The sequence below is a fragment of the Eretmochelys imbricata genome, chromosome 4 (assembly GCF_965152235.1).
Source record: "Eretmochelys imbricata isolate rEreImb1 chromosome 4, rEreImb1.hap1, whole genome shotgun sequence".
Lineage (NCBI taxonomy): Eukaryota > Metazoa > Chordata > Testudines > Cheloniidae > Eretmochelys > Eretmochelys imbricata.
The window spans coordinates 95,566,607-95,589,696 of NC_135575.1; the positions used below are offsets into that span (position 1 = coordinate 95,566,607).

The following is a 23,090-nucleotide window of genomic DNA, read 5'->3' on the forward strand; positions in this document are numbered from 1 at the left end:
AGAAATCCAGATACACTGTATCAACACAGCTGCCTGTATCAACCAAGCCTATGGCCAAGGGTGGTTTACAAAAAAAAATAATAATCAGAAAAATACCTTGTATGAAACCATGCTAACTGGCATTAATTAATATTTTTAGCTTCTAATTCTTTGTTAATAGAATCCCCAATAAAGCATTACTTTATTTTACGTGATATCAGCATCAGGCTAGCTAGTCAGTAGTTCCTTGGGTTATCCTTCTTTGCCCTTTTTAAATATTGGAACTACATGTGCAGTCCTCCATTCCTTTGTAATTGCCCCAATTTGCCAAGATTTGTTAAATTAACTAGCCATTCAGAGAGCTTCTCCATTAGTTCCTTTAAAACTCTTGGATGTAAGTTATCTGGGCCTGTTGATTTGAAAATGTTTAATTTTAACAAATGCTACCTCACATTATTCTTTGTTACAGATGGTAAACTTTCTGTTCCATCCACAACATCCTGCTTCATTCCAAGTATAGAGCAAAAATATCGATAAACATTTCTGTCTTTTCTACATCAACATTTATTATTCCACTGTCTATATCTAGTGATAGACGTAGACCAGACCAGGGCTTTTCTGGTTCTTAATGTTTTTTAAAATGCCTTTAACTTTCTTGGCCACTGATGTTTCATTGATTCCTTTAGCTTCATGTGTGTGTCGTTGTTTCCACGTATCCTTTTAACCAGTACGGCTTTTTTTCCACCTCTGCTGAATTGGGTGTTTTGGGTATCCAGCAGGATATCTTTGAACAATTCCCTGTTTTTGTTAACACTTCGCACTTTAAATTTAATGTTCTCAGTCAGCTGCGTCAACAATTGCTTTAAGCTTTGACAGTGAAGAAGCTGATTGCGTTATTAAATTGCCAGCATAATGGTGGTGATCTGAGTTGTCCATAAAGTCAATTGATCTTAAAGAATTTTTATTTGAGACAGTTTCTCTTTGTACAACATGCAGGCAGCTGAAACTATCTCTTTGCCGCGCAAAAATATATAGTTAAATGTGTTCATAACTATACTTGATTGAATTAGTTTTAATTTGGCCTTGTTAAACATTTTCTCTTTTTTAATAGAAAAATAACTTGTGCTGACTTAAAAGAAAAGGATCTTCTCAGTTCCTGCAAAAATCAGTGTCCAAAAGAGGTAAGCTGTATTGGTAAATTAATGCTTACTTTGATTCTTCTTTGGTATTCCCAGGAAGCAATTTATTCTTTTCTGTTTTCTGTCCACCACCTCTCTCTGGGTTATCATACCGTTGTTCTTTGGCTAGTGCCAAATTAACTGGAGGGGCTACAAATAGCAATTTCTTCCTTCCCTTCCCAAATGCAGGTAGGATTTTCAAGAAGGGAAATAAGGATACTGCAGTCAGGGAGATTACAGAAAAGCCATCCTCTTGGGAGATAGGAGGAGGAGGTTGGGTATGAAGAAGGGGCAATCTTTTCCCCACTTGAGAGTGAAAAACTGGGACGCATTTTTACATTAAAGGGTAGCGGGGTGGGACAGGAGGACAATATTTATCACTCTACCGAACTTTCACTGTTTTCTCCTAGCCTCAGGCTGTCCCTCTCCAATCTACCTCTGCCCCACAAATTCCCTTTATCTCCTACATACGCCCGCCAGTTCACTTAAATCTTCATTCATCAGTTAACTCCATTTCCTTTCACATAACCCTGCCAGCTCAGACTCCAAATTCCCCCAGCTCCCCTCAAGCGAGCCTACTCAGAAACGCGATACATCTATATATAAACCCCAGACTGAGAATCCCTCTCTTCCTGCCTAACCTCTTCACAGCTCTGATCCTCCCATCCAATATTTCCAGGCTCACAAGAAACACATAACCAGCCTTCCAGGCTCAGAATTATTTTTCCTCTTACTTCCTTCCCTCTGCTGCTTTCAGCCCATGTTTGTGCCTTTTAATGACTCTTCCCTGTTCAGTCTCTCCTTATCTTGAGCAAGTAAATAAGTAGACTTATCACAATTTCCTTCAGCTAGGTATCTGAAAGTGCTTTCTTGGGGGCAAGAGGAGCATTCTCAAACACAGTTTTATCCCCTCCATCTACCTCCTTAACTGAGTTCTTTCATTTGACTTTCTGTAATCTTGGAGTCCTTTGCTCTGAAATTTCCTCCTCCTGTCTACTAATGTACCTGTCTCTCTGCAACATTTACTGAATAATCCAGTGCCTCAACTCCACCTCTTCTGAAACCTCCTCTATATCTCATCTTGACTATTGTAACTCACTTCTCTGACTTCAATGACCCAGCTTCACACACACACACAGAGAAGCAAAACCCACAAAAAAAAGCAAGACCACATAACTTGCAACCTTAAAAATTCAAAACCCACATATTTTAGGATCCAGTTTAAAATTGTTCTTTTTGTTTTAAGAACTTTCTTGGATTATTCCAATCTACTTCACTGGAACTGGAGAAGGCCACAGATCTGCAAAGTTAATTAAAAGACTGCCATTGACTTAAATGGGAGTTGAATAAAACTTAGTCTTTTTTATTCCTGTCACTCTGTCATATCTTACCATTTTCTAGAAAATCTTTCTGCAGCTCTTGCAACCTTAAAGGAAATATTAATATGTAAAACAGGTGCAAAATACAAAGGAACAGGCTCAGAACATATTTACCTTTTGCAGTCTGAAAAGACCAAGCTAACTGTGGCCCCCTTCTGGCAAGGATTAAGTGACTTGTTCAAAGATTAGGGGATATAGATAGGACTGCACACTGTGGGAGGCTTTGAAAGTAGCTCTGTCAAGTTTGTGGGGTTTTTTTGTTTGTTTGTTTTTTTTAAAAAGAACCAAGTTGAAAATATTCTAATATATGGAAGTAGGACCTGGACAGGCACAAAAGCCATTAGAGGAATTTTAGGTAAATTTGAAAATCAGAGACTGACAATACAATGCAGATCAATCAGCTACTGAATATGGCAGAGAGATCTTTCAGAAACCAGAAATTTTAATAGACAAGCCACAGGTCAGAATGGTGATATGGATAGTGGGAGCTGAATGGTTTAGGCTTACAAAAAGGGCCAATGGTAAATGGAAAGATTCTTTGAAGGATAGTGTGAGAGTTTCAGGGATGAAACTCACTTCAGCCTTAACAATGGTGCTGCAAACAATGCCTCCATAATATGTAATTAATACCATTGCACCATGAGTTCCCATACTATTTTGACAAAGTCAAAAAAAGCTAATCAATGCCATGTTAACTTGATTGTTTTCTTTTATCCAAATGTAATTTTCCTTTTTATTGTGAGAGCAAATCTTCATATAAGTGCCAGTGACTGGCTCCATGTTAGTATGGAAAAGCCTAGTGACCTTGTTACTTGTTGTTGCACGTTGCACATTGCTTTGTAACGAAACCTCCACCGAAGTCCAGAGTAATAAAAATTTACTTCTCTAAAATGTAATAAACTGTTTTATTTCTTAAGTCATAGCCTTTAGACACTACTGTTTTTTTACTTGAATTGATGCAATTTGCAATAGACAGAATCATGCAATATTTGAATTGTAAGTCTGATATTACTGTTGGGAATTGTGAAAGACCCTTAATTACGTAGACTGGTGGCTTAAAAGATATAGCAGTAACTGTAAAAGTTTTGCCAAGTTTCGTAGTTGTGTTTTGGCTATGGTTATACAAACTACTCAGAGGACTTCCATAGTCTGATACAAATGGTACTCTCTTATTTCAGATGTCCTTTCTGCTTTAGGGAATAGCAAAGGCTTTGATTTGCCAGAGATGCTAGTAAAGTTAAAACATTTTTAAAGTGCTTTTTTTATTTGGCAGTAAAACCAAATATCCTGAGGAAGGAAATTATAGATCAGTAATGACTACTCAAATTCTTATGCAGAACACATTTTGTAAATGTTTAGGACAATTCTAAAAGGGAAGTGTTCACAATTTAGAAACTTTTCCAAGTTTGTATGTCCATATCAATCTTTGCTTAAACATATTACTCTTTATACTCTTCTGTGTTCTCTGTAATCAGAATTTACTATTACAAAGGAGATTGGTTTTCAATTTAACAGTAATACATGACCTGTGATTTGGCATAGTTTATTTTAACGTTCCAGCACTGTAAAGGTAAAAGTCATACTTGAAAACCTGTAGTAGCTCTAACTTTTACCTGCTGATGTACAGCTATAAAATTTCTCCTTCTATAGTTTAATTACTGGAGTTGTAACATAAAATATTGACAGTTTAGGCAGCTTGCTGTAAATTTTTTTTAAAAGTAAATGCAGTACTTGTGAAATAATTTCCCGCAGATAAAGGCCACACAGAACAAGGTATGGCAGGAGGAATATAAGCTTTCCCACATAGCCCCACATAATAGGTCTTTTAACCTTTAAACTTGAGGGCCCACAATTCGGGTTGAAAGGAATATTTTTGTTTCCATTTGTACTTTGCCTCTGAGGCTGCCAAAAAGAGTGCCATTCAGGAGTGGTGGTTTTGTTTAAGAGACAGACATCTGTTCACTAGAACTATGGAAACCAGTGAACACCCAAAAATGGTAACTGTTTCAGTCAGATTACTACTGATTTTCACACACACAGGACCCTGACAGGGATATGCACATAATGGACTAGTTCTTTTCTATCTCTAGTTTCTTTATCTTATTTATTTTTTAGTATAATATAAGATAAATTATTTCCCTTTTTTTTTGTTCTTTTAAAAATCCCTTCATCCAGCTCTGACCGTTCAGGTGCTCTGACCCTGTGGGAAACAACCAGCTGTTTCCTCCCACTTTCCACCTTGACCTATGCATAGTATAGTTAGATCATGCACTTGAGGAAAAATTTTAGAATCAGCCAACCAAAATGATCACCTCAATTCCCAGTATCTAGATCTGTATGCTAATCCATGGGCGGGCACCCTAGTGGTGTGGCCTCACTCTCTGCTGAGGCAGCAAACTGCAGTAGCCCTTCTTCCACTCCTTATGAAGCAGAGAACAGGATTTGAACTGGGCACCCAGATGAAAGAAGTTTTGGAATTTTGTGTTTTCATACTTGTAGCTTTTGGTTTATTTGGTTTTGGTGTTTTTCATAGAGGATTTTCTTTTTAAAATGTTTGGCATCTGTCAACTACCTAGTCAGATAGGTGCAGCATTTGGTCTAGTTGCTATGGACTACTGAGAGTGTGATTTTTGCATAGTGTAAAAGGGAGCTAATGGAATGTAGACATTGCATTCTTGATTGATCTGAGTATATACACTAAGCTTTTTTTTTAAAAAAATTCTCCCACAGTTGCACTAGTGGTGATCTAATTTGGCGGCAGCAACAGTGGGATCTAATTTAAATTGAAGGCACAGGGTTTTTTACCACTGTTATCTAACCCGGCTCATGTTAATTGAAATGCCAACAGGTGGTCTACACTAGCAGTCCCACCCTGATGTTACACTGGTGGCAGTGCAACAGTGGGAGACTTTAAGAAAAAACATTGTAGGCCTTGGAGCTTGGTCCTGTAGCACTTGTGTGTAATCTCACTCACTTCAGAACTATTTACGTGAGTAAGAACTGCAATATTGGGGTACAAATATTGCTGTGCCATGCAGTGTTTGTTAGATATAATTTGACATTTTATTTCTCTGTCTTGGAGGCAAACACAGTTCCTTCTGCTCTTCCTTGAGACTCTTGCACTGCTGAGCAGTGCAAGGAAACTTTGTCAGAACCTGTAAAAGACAAATTTTATGCTCACCAGCAGGTAAACACAGTCAAACACTGTTGCATAATGTCAACTGTACTCCATTCAAAAAGATAGGTACATTAATAGTATAGTGATCGACATTGCTAGGGCTACCTACTTACACAAAGAAATTTTGTCTGAGACATAGTAGGAACAGGTATGTGCACAAACTTTCTATCTAAAGATCATGCAAGTTCTGTGATTGAAGCATGTACTCTGTATCTATAGACTCTTGGCTAAATCAGTTAATCAATACTTCTTTTAAGTCTGTGAATCTGAATTTACTAACATATATATGCACTTCATTGGGTTATTTTATAATAGTACGTAATGTTAAATTCTTCTGGATTTATTCATGTAATATGTTATAAACTTACAGTTACCAGTAAATGTGAAAAACACACATCCTAAATATTAAAATAATTGTGGCTCCCTTTGACATTTTCCAGAGTGTATTAATCACTTGACTACAACTGAAAGTTTACTTTAAACTATGAGTATCTCCAGATAAAATTTTTGAACAGTTTTGGGAATTAAAGTTCATTTATAAATCACTTAATCAAACGTGCTACCTTTAGGTAGCAGCTTAGGTTATTAAAAGCATGTTTAGCAGTTGAGGGGTGAAAAAAGTATTTTCATAGATATGTAAAGGGTTATGTGAAGCTAAGTTCTTTACCTTAAATGAAAAATGTCTCTGTCCTCTGGCATTTTATATCTAATACAGTGTTTGGTGCATCCCTAAATTAATTATAATCACCATACTGTTGTAAGAAATTAATGAAATCTTCAATGAGCACTTACAAGAACAGGCATAGTTAACATTAAAAAATGTCTGTCATATAGGATAATAAAAATATCTTTTTTAAAAAAGCAGTTGAATTGTGTTTTTTGTAGTCTTATTTAAAGGATTTCTACTTATAATAGGAAAAAAGTTTGTAGTCCCCCATATCCCAAAGACAAGAAATGGGATAGTCCTTCAAAGCCTCACACTTAAGATTTTCTGAATTTGAAAGGAGGCTAAAAAAACCTTTGATGTAGTATATCCTTATTGTACAGTTTATGGTTCAAAATACGTCATAGTAGAAACTTCCATTTCCTTCTGTTTTTGTTCTCGCCCATTTGAAATATAACTTGAAGATATGGAATGCAGAACAACAGCTTCTAATTTTTTCTTTCCCTCCTTTCCCCCTTCTTCCAGACCTTACTCCCTCCAAAATATACATGGCTGGACTTGTATATTGTTGTTGTGTGTGTCATTTTAAAGGAGATATTGTACTTACTGAAAATTTGTGTTTAAAATAACTGGATCTTGTTTTCAATCAAACTGTGAAAATGAAGTTCATAAAGAGAAATCATACTTTGCATGTTGCATAGTTTCTAGTAATAGGAACTAAAAATGCTGTGAATAAATAAAAAGCAAATATTAATGAACAAGCTAAGAACCTAAGAATGGGCCATGCTGGGTCAGACCACAGGTCCATCTAGCCCAATATCCTGTCTTCCGACAGTGGCCAATGCGAGATGCCCCAGAGGGAATGAACAGAGCAAGTAATCAAGTGATCCGTCCTCTGTTGTCCATTCCCAGCTTCATGTAGTTAGTTACTACATGCGTGGGAAACTGATACATTAATTGCGCTTTCGTGACTTTACTTCTGTTTAAATGCTGTGTTTGAAATAGAAACATTTTATAGTCCAGTTGCAGAGAACCGGTCTCTTTGTTTCTCAGTTGCCCTGTGGTCATCGATGTAAAGAGATTTGCCATTCCGGTGATTGTCCTCAAAATTGCAACCAGAAGGTTAAACTCAGATGTCCATGCAAGAGAATGAAAAAGGTAAATTCCATGTTGTAATTTTGAGAGAATTGTAGCTGTAAACTTCCTTTTTTGCTTTATCTCTGCATCCACAGGGCACGATCATCACTGAAGTAAATAGTTGGTATACAGTAGATCCAATTATTTTAATGGAGCTAAAACACTTATGTCAGCTGAGGAGCCTACCCTTGGTATCAAAGTATTCATTGAAGATGTAAAATTGTTCTGTAACCTACAAATATTGTAATATTGCAGTGAATTGTTTCAAATACACTTAGATTTTTATAGCTCCACTGGGAGACTAGTATATGATAAGTCTCACTCAAAACTATTTCAGATAAAAGAAACAAAGTACATTTTTCTGACCAGAGATCAGGGAAGTGCATATTTAATTACTTAAAAAATCCATTGACACAGCTAAGTTTCTGTGTAAATCTGAATGCAAATATGGTGGCATCATCATTAGGTTGTAATAGATTGATCCATTCATGTGGCCTTTCCCTAGCCAACAGACATAAAAGGGCATCTGCTGGCACCAGAGCATGCCCCTTCACCCAGACCAACACAGAGTTGCCTCACCACTGAGGCCCAGCAGTGAATTTCCAGCATGAACCGGCCACCTACCTATGAGTCAAATGCAGTGTTGTGCCCAAACATCCCGTCACCAACTCCTGTGAGGGAAAGAATAAATAGGAAGAGTTTAGTACATACAAGGCACTGAATATCCTCCCTGATGGGTCTCCATGCCCCTTTCTGCATTTGGATACCACCATTGATAGAGATACCCCCTTTGGCCCCTATTCCAGCCACTACAGTCATGAACAAATGGGATCCCAGTTCAATAGGAGAACCTCAGAAATACAGCTTCTTTGACATCACTGTGAACTGAAACTTCTTTTCTGAGGTAATTTCTTTCCCAGTGAGGGAAGAGCATCCTGGCACCAGCAGCCTCCATGCGCAGCAAGTTTATACTGCTTTGGTTGGCCAAATCCCAGCCTCCCAACACTCCTAGTATAATGACTTACCTTGTCAGCCCTTAATTGGTTTCTTTGACACTCTGAGATTCAGGTTGGCAGATCTCTCTCCTAACCCATTACAAACCCCTAAACACCAAAGTCCCCATCTGAATCTGCCCTTCTGTCTCCTTATTAGCCCTGGTAGATTTCACCCCTGCAATAACCTAGCTAGAACCTGCTACGGTTTCTGGTAGTCTGATATCCTGTTGCAAAGTCTGCTGCTCAATAAACAACCCAATAAGTGTCTGATGCCAGCCCAGGGTGTACCCATGACACCCAAGATTGTAATGTCAAATTGAGAGAGCTTTCACTCTGCTCTCAAATGGAGTGGAGTAAATGCTTTCACACCCCAGTCTATACCTGAATGTTCAAGGTGCTAGTTGCATTACACTTAAGGATGTAATTCTTTAAAAGGGCCAAGGATTTTCTTTTCCTTGCTGGCCCAGACAAAGGCCTCCACCCACCTCTGAGGCTGTGCGGGGTGGAGGAGACAATGAAAATGGTGAAATATAAACATAACTAATTAAAAAAATCACTTTGCACGGTATTAATTGTATTGATACTTTGATCTTCACTGAATTACAAAAATAAAATTATAGACTTGAAAATGTTCTAATTAGCTTTTTTTATAGCATGTTTTATCAAATAGAAATCTGTCATATCTTTTATGTTGATAATTAATAAACTGTATACTTTATGTAGAGAAGTGGTTTTCAAATTTGAAGTTTTTTCATACCTACAGGAATTACAGTGCAGCAAGGTACGAGAAGGCCAGGTTTCACTAGAATGTGACACATTGTGTAAGGAAATGAAACGGAAAGCATCTGAGGTAATGTGTCTCTTGTGGTTATAATATATTCTCACTGCTTCAGAAAAAAAGAAATGAATACAGTTTTATTTTCCAAGACAATACCAGCAAGAAATATCATGTAATCAAATCAAATGTACATGTTTAACAGCTGCTGCTTCAGACTGTTGGTTTTGGTTAAATGTGGAAAAATAGTTCTTTTGTAGACACAATGCTAATACTTAACATAAGTATGAGTTAGTGAACTTTTGGGTTATGCTAGAATAATACTCCGGTAATTTTTTCTCGTGTGTCGTAGCCTGTCTCACGGGCTAAATTGTGCCCTATACTATGGCAAAGCCTTTGAGGGGAGTGAAAAATGCTTCAGTCTGTACACAGTTGACCTTGTGGAGGACCCATTTTTATACTATTGTTAGGGGAGGGTTTTGTATTTTTGTGGAATGGGAACAGGACGTGCCCTTGAAATCCTCAAACTATATAGTTATTCAACTCTGATTCTGGGGCACCTCTTAACTGTCCCCCAGGAACATTGCTTGCTCAAGGTATGTTACCACTGATTTTCAGTCATGTCAGAGAATGAATTTAACTCGGAAACTATGAATGGCCAAAATTATCCCTCTTCATCAGAAGCAGTGCAAGGTAGCCATATGGTTTCTATATACCCTGTTGCAATTAGTTAGAATAGCTGTTTGGGAAATCATAGAACTTTCTCAATAGCTGGTAGAAAATACATTGGGTTAAACTGGGATCTCATTTATTCTGACCTTAATCTGGAATAACTCTGAAATCAGTGAAATTATTCTGGATTTATGAAAGTGTAAATGATGGATGAGTTTGGCCCATTCTCTGTATAATGAAGGATTTTGAACAAGTCTTGTTAGCTACAGGTGCTTTTCAATTAAAATGTTTTGATAAAGAGTGCCAGCGTGACTGCAACTTCTAAGGAGACTGACATCCTTTGTCCTCACATGTAGTTGTAATACTAGCATTCTCATCAATCAATATGCCTCCACCTTGCTCTAGAAATCAGTCACTAGGAATAGAAGAATTTGTTTGTTCAGTCCTTGGCACCTTTGCTAAGACCACAATTTGTGATCGTAATTTTAGTGATGTGGGCACATGTTCACTAGAGACTGGACTGAAACCACTAACTCAGTAGCAGCTGAACAGCAATCGGATGACGACAAGCAATCTGGCCACTTATGTCCATGGCTTAGCTGAAAAATACTTTGGTTATCTTACGAGTCATTTCAACAGTCTCAGACTAGACCTTTTCTGTTTAAGAACTGAGATTTTCAGACTCAAAATTAAACACTAGCAAGTGACAGCATAAATTGGCTGTACCCCCTCTGCTGTTTTTTGCAATCTTGTTGTAATCCACAGGGAAGAATTGTCTAGTGCACAGAGCATAAGACTAGTAGCCAAGCACTCCCAGGTTTCACTGCATGCGTTGCCACAGACATGTTGGGCATGGGATAACTGAGTACCTGCCTCAGAATTGAGTGTTCTGTGCTTTGAAGTTGAAAAGTGTTATACAAGTGCTTATTATTAGGCAATATTCTGGAACATATGAAGGCTTGATAATGACAAACTAGAATTAACTCCTATTATGTACACTCCACATAATTACAGTTCAGAGCAGCATATCAAGACTGAGCAGCATTTTGATTAAGACTGCAGACATTTACAAAAGAAACCATCTTGCAGTGTTACAAGGTGACCATCAGTTTCCAGAAATCACTGACATTTTAACTGTACAAGCCAGTATAATAGTGCCTAATGAATGCGCACTGCTGAGTAGTTTGAGATTTCTTTTAATGCACGTTCTTTTCTTTTTAAGAACATTTTTTCTACCGACTCTACCTCATTTTCTCAGTGGAACATACACTGATCATTTTGGTTAATCCTCTCCCCCTGGTTCAAATTCAACCACAGTAGTCTGCTGCTCTCTTTCATACCGTTAGCTGTGTTATATCATGGATGGCTAACTCATCTTTCAGAGCTGATGCCTTACCAATAGGTGGCGGTAAAATATCAGACACTTGGAATTTGTATACTTATTCACGCCACACTTTTTGGGTACAAGTATATGTGGTTGAAATATTTTTCCAATAAAGTCTTTTTTATTTCACTTTGCATTTTGTTGCAGTTCTTAATTCTGTAAGCCATTTTTGTGGCTTTTTAAGCTTCCTGCCTCAACAGTTTAAAAGGGTACATGAAAATCTACAAAGGTATTGGGCTGCTTATTAAATTGCCTTCAGTGATGAGCATGTACATGGTGTACTATATAGTGTAAATTTCTGAGAGTTCCACTTTGTCTTCAACATTTCTTCTTGGATTATGAGCTATTTGGGACAGGGACTTGTCTATGTGGACAATGTTTAGCACATTGTCACTGTCCGAATGCAAATAAATAATTGAAATATCTATTCAAGTTTAATGTTGGGATCTAAATGGTGCTTGCTTTCAGGTTATTAAGCAGATTTTGAATGTAACTTTATCAGAGTAATACAATAGCTAAAAATATTAAAGGTCTAGAAATGCCGTTGCTTTCAAGAAACACTGCCAAGAGCTAAAGCTAAACCCTGACTTCACATTAGTGAGTGAAATTTTTTTTTTTTGCTGATTTCAGGTACAAGGAATAGTTTCATTTTATATATATTTAATGTTTTATTTTTCCTACTTGCTGCTAGTTCACTGTTTACACTATAGTATTCTGAGAAATGGTGTTCCAGAAGTATAATGTGTAACAGGAAACTCAGTACATCTTTGAGGAACTTAGAGCTGCTGAACGTTGCATGTGTCAGATCTGGTTGAGTGCCCCTGGTGGCCACCCACAAGACTGCTGTGAAGGGAGTCCAAGCCTCTGGGTCACTGGATCCCCAGGTGTGTTAAGCCTCTCGGCCTGAACAGAGTCCAGTCACTGTCCTAACCTCGGGGTCCATAGGCACACTCTGTAGGGTTCTGATCCTTTGTCTCACCATCCTGAGGACTGAAACCTGCTGTTCAGCAGCCTAGCCCCTTTAGATTCGTGGCTGACCATTCGGACTCCCCTGTACTTAGACACCCTCTCACAGAATCCCACCTCAAGGTTTGAGCCTTCTGCTTTATCAGTGAACTCTCTCAGGGGGAAACAGGATAGTTGTAAAGTATTTACTACTTTACCAGAGTCTAATGTCATTTCTCTTTTATTTCATCATTTAGAAGACTAAAAATGTCCTAACCCCAATGCCTCTCATAGCTTACCCTTCCCATGAGAGTGGGGGGAACTGGGCAGGGCCCCTACCTCCTGCAGGTACCTACATGCTGGGATGCTTCTCTCTCCTCTTTAGCTGGAGACAAAATGGCCAAAGGGCCCAGAAAACTCCAATCCCCCCATTTTTATAACTTTTGGCTCCCTATGTCAGGTGACCCTGCTGCCAGCATCCCCAGGTGATCAGAGAGCCCTGCCAATTGACTTTGTAGTCAAGGCAATCTCTCTCCTGATCTTTGTCATTTGGAAAGCTGAGCATCATATTTTAACAACTCTGTTGTTCTTTTGCCACCAGCCTTTGAAATTTTCAGTCCAGCATGGAGGCAAACAAGTAATAGAGAAGGCAAAAGGCTGCACGCTGAAAATGGAATTTGCAGTCTGCCACAGATATGTACAAAGCCCCCAGTATCAAACGCAATTAATAAATTCTATAGACGGATTCACAAATTATCACAGCATGCTATTATTATTTATAAACCAAAGGCACCCCGCTATGTGCTAGATACTTCCCCAATATATGACAATGCAATTTCTGCCCTGAGTATCTTGCAATCTAAGTAGTAGATTAGAAGCTCACCCAGGAGGAAGTTTACACTTTTTTGGTATTTTTGTAATGAGTCTCATTCTGTGAAAAGCCAAAATGATCCTGTGAGAAATCAGAAAACAGAATTTATACTATAATCAGTAACTTACAATGTCAGTTACCCATTATTTTGTATATGTTTGAACAGATAAAAGAGGCAGAAGCCAAAGCTGCTATTGAAGAAGAAAAGCGAAGGCAACAGGTACCAACCCTTCTTCCTCTGACCCCAGCACCTCTCCCCAAGTCTTAGGGCAGGGCTACACTAGAGAGTTTACAGCTGCGCCACTGTAAGCTCTCCAGTGTAGCCACTCTAAGCTGATGGGGGAGAGAGCTCTCCTGTCAGCTTAACTACTCCAGCCCCTGTGAGTGGCAGAAGCTGTGCTGTCAGAAGAAGCTCTCCCACCAGCATAGTGCTGTCCACACTGGCGCTTATGTCAGTGTAACTTACATTGCTCCGGGGGGCTGATTTATTCACATCCCCGAGTGATACGTTATGCCGACATAAACTGTAGTGTAGACATGGCCTTAATTCGCTTGGTAAATCTGTTAATTTATGCATAGCTAAAGGTTTGCAGTACATTGTCTTCAGATGCTAAGGGCCAAGATTTTTCACACCAGCTAAGGATTCTGGCCCAAAGAACTCAGGCCTGTGTTATGAGTGACTTATAATAGTAAAGCCGAAGTGTTCTTCCACATCACCAAACATCTATAAGTATGTGCAAAATCATGTATAAATGATTAACGCATTATTCATGTTTCATGAGTTAAAATATCTTAAGTATTGTATTAAATTAGTATTTTTGTATGCAATTGCTCTTTTACATTTTGCCAAACCTTTATAAAATAAGAAAAATAAACTTTGGGAAAATGTAGTTTTGGTTGCAGAAACAGACCCTGTAAGCATTTAAATGGAGGCTGCAATTTTCTTAGGGACCTTGTAGTACAATAAAACATCCCCTGTTTGTGCTTTCTCCTTCTGACAAGGTAAAAGTTACATATTTTATTAAAATAAATGCCTATGCTTGATTAGCTATATTGACGTAGCAACCCCTCTAACACTTCACACTTATAAAATATTCTTAATTTGAGAACTTCGCACCTCCATTATTTTGCAGCAGGCCTGATAGCACTCAGGCTGCAGAAGTGCCTTTTCTTTTTCTTCAGTGAAACCTTGCTCACACTTTTGGAGCTTGAAATTGTTTAAAATTGCAATTTCTCTTCTCTTGTTCACATGCCCCAGGAAAATCTTGGTAGCCTTCCAAGATAACTGGACAAAAAAATTCTAAGGTTGAGCTGATGCCAAAATAGTGGTAGCAGCAGATTGTACTGTAGCAGCAGAGAGATGGGGCAGGAGAGAGCTGGTCTGTGTACCACACATGGCCGCAGTGCCCAAGCCCCTTTGAGGACATCACATGGGGGAGGATCCCCCATTTTCCCAGTGGAGGCGGGGGAAGAGTGCCTGGTCAGGTTCCCTGTCCTCACCATAGACCACCCTTAGACCCAGCACCTAGATCCAGCAACCCATCTTCCTTTCCTCTCCTAACACAGAGGCACCACATGGGGCCGGAGTTTCTTAGTGCTCTCTTCCTCCATGTAGGGGCAATGCCAGGCTGGGCTGCCCAACCCTGTAGATCTAGCTGTCCATCCCTCATTCTGCGTTAACAGACTTCTGCAGCTGGCAGTTAATGTATTTAGTTCTGAAGCGCAAGTGGTGGTGGTCTTTTGCTGCAGTCTTGGAGGGTCAGGGTTCAAACCCTGCTGATGATAGGTAATTAAATGTTTTTATGTATGCAAAAAGATTTTAAAAACATTTTAGAAAGGGTGAAAAGTCAAGCCCTAACAAGTTAGGATTTATAGTTGCTCATGCAAACTTAATTTGTCCCAGCCCCCCGTGTGTGCGCGCATTATGATTCCATTTTTAATTACATGATCACATACTATTTTTTTTCTACAGGACCCCTGTCTCATTTAGCACACAGGATGAATAGAGCTCACTTAGTCAGCTGCTATTCAATATTTTGTTTTAACCTCCCTTGCTGATTTGACTGTAGACTTTATTTACTGTGCGTTAATCAAACCCAGCTCTGACAATAAAATTATTAATTTCCTTGTGGGCTTTTTTATGGTGCCTATCACTATAGAATCACAGTGCTTCATAAATGTTAATTGGCTAAGCACAGTGAAGTCTAAGGGCTTGGCTATACAGGGAGTTATTCCAGAATAGCTATTCCTGATTAACTCCATGCCATTATTCTGATTTAAGGTAATTTGAAACATAAGAATGGCCATACTGGGTCAGACCAATGATCCGTCTAGCCCACTATCCTGTCTTCAGACAGTGACCAATGACAGATACTTCAGAGGGAATGAACAGAACAGGAAGTCATTGTGTGATCCATCCCCCATCATCCACTCCCAGATTCTGGCAACACAGACTAGAGACACCATCCCTGCCCATCCTGGCTAATAACCATTGATGACCTATCCTCTATGAACTTATCTAGTTCTTTTTTGAATACTGTTATAATTTTGGCCTTTACCATATCCCGTGGTAACAAGCTCCTCAGATTGATTGTGTGTTGTGTGAAGAAGTACTTCCTTTTGTTTGTTTTAAACCTGTTGCCTATTAATTTCATTGGATGACCCCTGGTTCTTGTGTTATATGAAGGAGTAAATAACACTTCCTTTTTCGCTAACTCAACACCAGTCATGATTTATGTAAACCTCTTAGTCATCTCTTTTCCAAGTTGCAGTCTTTTTAATCTCTCCTTATATGGAAGCTGGTTCCTATCCTTTATTTATTTTATTTTTATTTTTATTTTTTTTTGCTCTTCTCTGTACCTTTTCTAATTCTAATATATAAACAAGTCCACTCTGCCTCTGGAATTAGACCATTCCACCACTCCTAGAATTAATCAGGAATAGTAAATTTGCTTTAAATTCACACACTACCTTTTTCTGAATTAATTTTCACGTGTAGACAAATGTTCACACTCAACTCAGAGAAGTGCCCCAGTAATGTGATAACTTCTGAACACAACATCTGCTAAATCGCAACATTTATGGGAATATTTTAGGCATCAATGGACAGGATCCTATTGGTGGGTTTTGGTGTGTGAGAGAAAAACTGGAAGGGGGAAATAGGGGACATATGGAGCCTTTGGCATCTGGCTAGCAGGCCCAGCAGCTTCATCCAGGTCTGCAGTTGTCTACAGAGCAGCAGTTTCCAAACTGTGGAATGCAGCCCCAAATAGGGTCAGGCTATCAGCAGATGGGGTCATGGTGAACCTTAACATATGGAAGATATCCTTTTGCTTTGCACAACATGACCTTGCGTATATGGTTAATGTGAGAAAACAATGGATGAAGCGTGACCTCACATGCACCATATGTACAAGGTCACATTCTGCAGAGGAAAAAGGTGTCCTCCACACAATAGGGATCGGCATGACCTCAACGTACAGTGTGTGCAAGGCCCCACTGGGCTGAGAATGCCATTTTGCTCTTCAGAATAGTGTCCTCCATGTTATCTGGGGGGTCCTGGCAGGAAATACTTCATTAAAACAAGGTCATGGCAGCAAAAAGTTTGTGGACCCTTGCTTATAGATCAAAGAACCCGTTAACACTTTCCAGCATAACAATACCCCATCTCAGCTCTGCTGATCCTCCCAATACACTTGACACCATGAATGATTTATCTCCCAGAAATAAAATAAATAAGAATGGTGGAGGGGCAGGAGGGAAAGGGCAAGTGTGCATAACCCCTGGCATAGTGGGAGGGATGGGAACTGGGACCCTGGCGTGAGGGCAATGGGAGTCGCATGAAATCCCTGACAGGTGGGGCGGGGCTGGGGAGGATACAGACTCCATGTAATGGAGGGGATGAGGGCATGGGAAGAATAAGGGCACACCTACCCCCTGGCATGGGAGGGAAATGGGGGACAGTAGTGTGTGGGAAGAGGGACATGGAGGGTACACAGAGCCTCAGCATATGCTGGAGAGGGGAAGGGGGGTGCAGAGGTCCTGGAATGTGGAGGTGGGGGTTTCAGGGTGTCCCTGAAATAGAGGGTGATGGAAGGGTTGTGCAGAGAAACCTTGTGGGCGGGAGATAGAGGGCAATGAGCTCAGCCTAGAGAAGCTACAAAGTGTACAGCGCTTTGGTTAATTTAACTTTACAACATCTTGCTAGGTGAGGGGATGGCTCTGTCCCCATACAGATTGGGAAATCAAGGCACAGAGAGAGTAAGGTCAAGTTTCCACTAAGTTTTGAGTGCCCCATTTTAGACATGTACAACCCAGTTATTTAGAGGACTTAGGATTATATAGCACTTGTTCAAACCACAGCTCCAGATGACTTAAGTTTCAACTGTAAGTGCTCAGCACTTCTTCTGTAAATCAGACCACAGGCAATCAAATTGGACACCTAGAAAATGAGGAATGGAGTTCGTGGCCACCTATGAAAAACTGAAAAGTTCTGGTTTAAGGGGCTTGACTAGCATTACATTACTAGGGATTTTGTGGCAGAGGCAGGGATAGAATCCAGTTCTCCAGTGCAGCATTCAATTGCCCCTAACCGTGAAACCCTCCTTTCTCTTCCTGCTCCTTGTCTGACGTGTCTCTGCCCTCCCACTGGCTCCTAGACCTAGTCTGCCTCCCCAGGCTCCTCATCCAATCTGTCTTTCCCCTCACCCCCTTTATGGCTCCTTGTCCCTGTCTTCCCACTCTCCTTGTCTGTCTTTTTGCCCAGCCAGTCCCAGTTTTTCTCCCACGTCCAGGTCATTATCAGGTCTCTCCTGTTTCCTCCCCACACCTTCACACGTCCTGGGTCTGAATCCTGATCTCCCTTCTCTAATCTCATCATCTCCCCACCCCATTGCTCATTTGCTTCCCTGGCTCCTAGTCCTAATTTTCTTGCCCAACCAGTTCCAGTTTCAGATTCCTTTTCCCAATATACTCCTTTCCTTCCCCCTGTCCGGCTTTTGTCCCCTTTGCATTCAAATCAGCTGGTCCTCCTCTTGCTGCCGGGGTGCCAGGAATGGGGTCACGGAGAACATAGGAGAGATGGGCCTCCTGCTGTCAGTTTGGGTGCCCAGCTCCACCATGGCCTGGAGCAGCCATTACAGGGAAAGTCTGGCTTCACCTCTGTTTGCCTGGTCAGAAGCATGCTCAGTTGCTTTGTGGGATGGTGCATGTGCAGTCTAGTCAGCACTTGGCGAGGATGGAGTCTTCAATGATTTTTAGCTATTAAAATCTGAAAAGTCTCTACTGAGCATGTGTGAACTGTGATTTTTTTTCCAAAGGATTTTTTTTCCCAAATATATAATTTGGAGCAATTTGAGCGTTCTTTTACAGAGATGGCAAAAGGCACATCCTTGACACACAGGTCACCCCCATAAAACATCAGGTCTGTGCTCTAGAGCTGTTCAAAGAAGAGGTCTCCAGAATTTTTTAATCTGGACAAAATGTATTTTTCCTTTCCCTGAGATGACTGAACAGTTTTGGCTTAAATTCCCCTTTCCCTCTCCAAAATAATAATAAAAATTAATTAATTAATGAGGCAGACATCTGGCATGTAAAAGTTCAGCCCTAATGGTTAAACTTTAGCTATGTTATAAGCAACTGACAACAAGGTCTTAAAAGGGGAAGTTTGGGGCAATCTGAATAGTAGGTGGTGCTACCAACCCCCCAGTCGTATACAGATCTATTTCATAAGCCACTGACTTGTCATAAATTGACATTTAAAATATAAATGTATTATTTCCAAGTTTTTAATGCTGAAAACATGTCAACTATTTGTTTTCTGTCCTACCTAGGCTGAACTAGAGGCTTTTGAGAACAGGTTAAAAGGACGACGAAAAAACAAGAGAAGAAAGGATGACGTAGAAGTTGAGCAATCGGTGTGGCAAAAATATAAGAATTTTATCATGCTGCCAGTATGTGGAGTTGCTGTTGTGATGCTTGCGTGGCTCATGGCTTACAACAACTGAAATAATTTGATCTATTGTAATATTCCTCAGTTGGGCTTTCGGTACCTCTTATTGCTAGAATGTTAGTCTGTATATACTAGAACTTCATGTTCATAGTTCAGTTGTATATTTAATTGATGTCATGAGGGGAAAAACAAAAAGCATGTGAAGCTTTTAAATCTTAGTTAACAGCACAAAAATATGAATTCAGAGTAGAATGATTTAAAGTTGTACAGTGCATGTGGTCATGCAGTTTATCCTGCATAGTTTCACCATCTGTTTTAATATATTGTATTATGTCTCATTAACTCCACTTTGCAATATTAAGCATAGGTTTTTTAATTTGGTTGTACTGCATACCAGTACATTTGTAAAATAAGGTTAAATTGAGCCATATTTGCAGTAAATCAACGTTGTATTTTTGCCACTTTAATAAGCAGAGGCCGCTCTGTGTATGGCAAGCTAGGCAGCTGCCTAGGATGGCAGATTTCTGGGCAGCTGCCTAGAAAGGAAGATTTTAGTCCAGCTGCTCCTCTGTCATGATGGGGGACAGTCAGGCCAAATTTGAGTGATGTTGTGACCCCATGATGACAGAAGAGATAGCCAGCCCAAATTTGAGTGGTGGTGTGGCCCTAGGTTGCAATACCACTTTCTCAGATTTGGCCTGGCCACCACTCTGTCATGATGGAGCAGTGGCCAGGCCATATTTCAGTGATGTGAAGGCAGTGCACTGAAGCGTCGCCTAGGGCAGCAGATTGCCTTGAGTTGACACTCTTAATAAAGATTAGTATTTTTAGTCTTTGATTTAGATAAATCATAATTCATACAAAACAAAATAGGAAGATCCATCCTTCAGCAGCTTTTAATCATCATTTTATTGAATATAGAACTTCAAAGGGTCTAGAAGACTTGGGCTTTCCACAGTGGAAATGTCAGCTTTCCTCACAAAAGGTTTATTTACTTCGCTTGCGCTATCACAAACAGTACAGTGGGTCTCACATCGTTACTTTTCAAACCCTTAATTTTTCTGTGCCTCAAAAAAAATAAAAAGCCTAATGGAATCGCAGACTTGTGCTGATCATATGGGAAGTTGCTTGACAATGAAGTGAGCTCTCAAAGCTGTGCTGTCTTGTGACACTTTTTTTTCTTGAACAAATTTCCTTTACAGTATAAGGAAAAACCCACTTTATTTTTCTGCTTTCATATATTCCTTTAGTGATAAGTAGAGGCTTATTCCAAATCCATGCCATAAATGCGGACTTTGCTCTTCCAGGCCAGAGAGCAAACAGTATTTTTTTGTGAACACTTATGCCAAGTAATCCTCCTTTTGATGAAGAGAGGAGAAAAGAGGAGATAGTCTGTTCCATTGTCAAGTAATATGTTGCGGACCAATATTCATATCAATGTGAGCAGGGCTTTGTTGAAGCAGTTCTCACCTTACTTGAAACGAACTCATTTTTTTCTATGACCGTGTTGGCTATTTCTTCATTAAAACAAATACATTGTAAAGCGTCTGCCTGCTTAGCTCTACTTCTGTTGCCAAAAGAGAAGGAATCCATCTCTCCAAATAGAGAAACCGTATGAAAATGGTCTGCTCTTGCAGCAGAAGCTTTGTGTAGATTGCTTTTGAGTATTTTTTATCAACTTGATGTAAAATATTGGAGGGAAATACTGGCAACTTCATTGATCATGTTAAATATTTGTATTTCTTGTTTGGCAGGAAAACACATTGCCATTTTTAAATTATTTCTTTTCATATGTAAAAGACACATCCTCTTATTAAAGGGACTAATTATCTCCTGATCTGTTGGTATGAGAGAAAGATATCAAAACTAGTGGTGTATAATCCAATCACAGAAAAGCATCTTAGTCATTTGCACTCTCTAAAGTTGGTAGGTCTGCTACAAGCAGTGCTTGTTGAATAAGTATTCATGAATCCTAGCATCAAGGAATGTGAGTGGGTTAAAACAATCTGCATCTTAAATGCAACAGATTACTAACTTCTCTTCCACTTATATGATCTTATACATTTGATTACTTACATTTTAATGTTGGATGAGGAGCTAGTCAGTTTGTTTATAGATGCAACAAAGTATTTGGAAGTACAACATGCAAATAACACATTTTATGATTTACTCAGTACTTGAATTGTTTATAACTTGTATAGGGAAAATATTGAAGCTTATTTGCAATCATTTAAATAGTATGTTTCTACTACATTACAACATAATGAACAAACATTCAAATATTAAGAATTTTATTTTGCAAAGAAAGTAAGAATGGGGAAGTCTATATCAGCCCAAGTGACATAAGTACTAGAAGGGAAGTGTCTGATTAGCATACATACTTGTTAGTCTTAAAATACAGTATATTTAGCTATATATTTAAGTACAAAGCATCTTCCAAATCTGAATAACTCCTGCAAGGTGCTAAGCAACCTCATCTCCCACTAGTATTAATAGGAGTTAAAGGTGCTCCCTTACCTTTCAGGGGTCACTCAGCATTTTGGAGGATTGGGCTGTTAGATTATAAGCCCCTTGGCAGCAGGAGAACTGTCATTTATCTGTAAAGTATCATGCATACCTTTTGGCACTGTATACCTTACAGTCATCTGTTAAAAACCCAGCCAGACAATAAACATGGAATAAAATCTAGATCATGCATTTGTTCTCAAGTAGTAATATGATAAAGGAGCGCACAGTACTTAAACAGTAAACTTTGATATGGATCAAAATGGAAAAACTGTTAATTTCCTACTTGTCATATCCCCCTTTTTGATGGCTACTCCCCTGATTTTCTCTTTGCCCCTCCTGGAGATTCATTTCAGTCCCTGAGCTATAAATAGGAGGAAGGAGATTAAATTTATTCTAGGAAAAAATTAACTGAGATCTATTAAACTGTGGAATTACTCTCTCAAGTGAAGTGGTGGTAGCTCCCTTGCTTGTCATTTAAAATTATATTCCCCAGGATTTTATCCAGTCTACTGTAGATGAGAGAACAATGCTGAACTATTGCAAAGTTAGAGAAGGTGACTTAATAGGTCTCTCCTATCTCAAGCCTTTATAATATCCATTCTCTGTCAATAAAGTTAATTTGATGGTTTTGCTTAATAACTAAAAGGATGAAAAGGGGAGAAAGGGGGGGAGAGGAGAGAATGTAGATAGAGCAACAAAGTAGGCAACTTTAACATTGCAATTATTTATTCATATTTCTTCATTTTCATGCACTGGCAAAAGTGAAACCTGAAAGAGGGGGAGTCCACTCAAGTAGATCGTGTGGGAGGGAATTAATGGTCTTCAGCTCTCTTTGACCAACATGTTGGTATATCAGCACTATTATCCCTATCCAGGCACTTTATTCAAATATACATCCAACTTAAATACAAACAGTTTTACGGTAACTGCACCTGTATCTGCCCCGTAGTCCATTCCAGGAGCACCCAGTCAGGTGTCAGGACTCCAGCCATTACCTATCTCTGGGGTGGGACCTTTCTCGCACTTTCTTTTGACAAGGGGTTTTAAGGCTGCACAGCTCCCTGCCTTACACAGTGGTATCTCCAGCAAGCCGGTCTGCCTAATAGCCAGGGCCCATGCATTGCTCTGTCTCCAAGGGCTATGAACAATATATTAGAAACAGGTTCCAGTTGCCACGCAGCTCTAAGCAAGCATGTTCATTAAAGCATTACAGAAAAAACATAAAAGAGGAAGTTCCTATATACATGCTAAAAGCTTACCAGAGTCATTCAGTGTTACGGGGCCCGAGTAAGCCACGATCTTCCCCACCCTTCCAGAAGGATTGGGGGCTTCCCTTGGACAGAAGGTCCATGTGCTGGGTCAGAGAGAAGGCCCCTGAGTCGGTTTAAACCCAGCCTTTTTATACCACAGTCCTTGTCTGTGTCTGAGAATCCACGATATGCAACCCTCCCTAGGGGGGTGTTACTTCTCTGGTG

The 23,090-nt window shown here is 39.5% G+C and overlaps 1 protein-coding gene across 3 annotated transcripts in view; it reads left to right on the forward strand.

Annotated features, from left to right (window-relative positions):
• The window catches only part of NFXL1 (nuclear transcription factor, X-box binding like 1), an 86,897-nt gene extending 65,953 nt beyond the window's left edge, over positions 1–20,944 (forward strand). The window contains exons 18-23 of one of the 3 annotated variants that reach the window (XR_013345987.1): positions 1,091–1,160; positions 7,432–7,536; positions 9,274–9,360; positions 12,033–12,225; positions 13,324–13,377; positions 18,989–19,054. Coding sequence is in view for 1 of the 3 variants with exons in the window: in XM_077815691.1 (XP_077671817.1) it covers positions 1,091–1,160; positions 7,432–7,536; positions 9,274–9,360; positions 13,324–13,377; positions 18,989–19,162 (490 nt within the window). In the remaining 2 variants the exon portion in view is untranslated. Of the gene's footprint in view, positions 1–1,090; positions 1,161–7,431; positions 7,537–9,273; positions 9,361–12,032; positions 13,378–18,988 lie in introns of all 3 variants that reach the window. The other 2 variants (XR_013345986.1, XM_077815691.1) reach the window with 2 other exon arrangements.
• Positions 20,945–23,090: the final 2,146 nt, after the last annotated feature.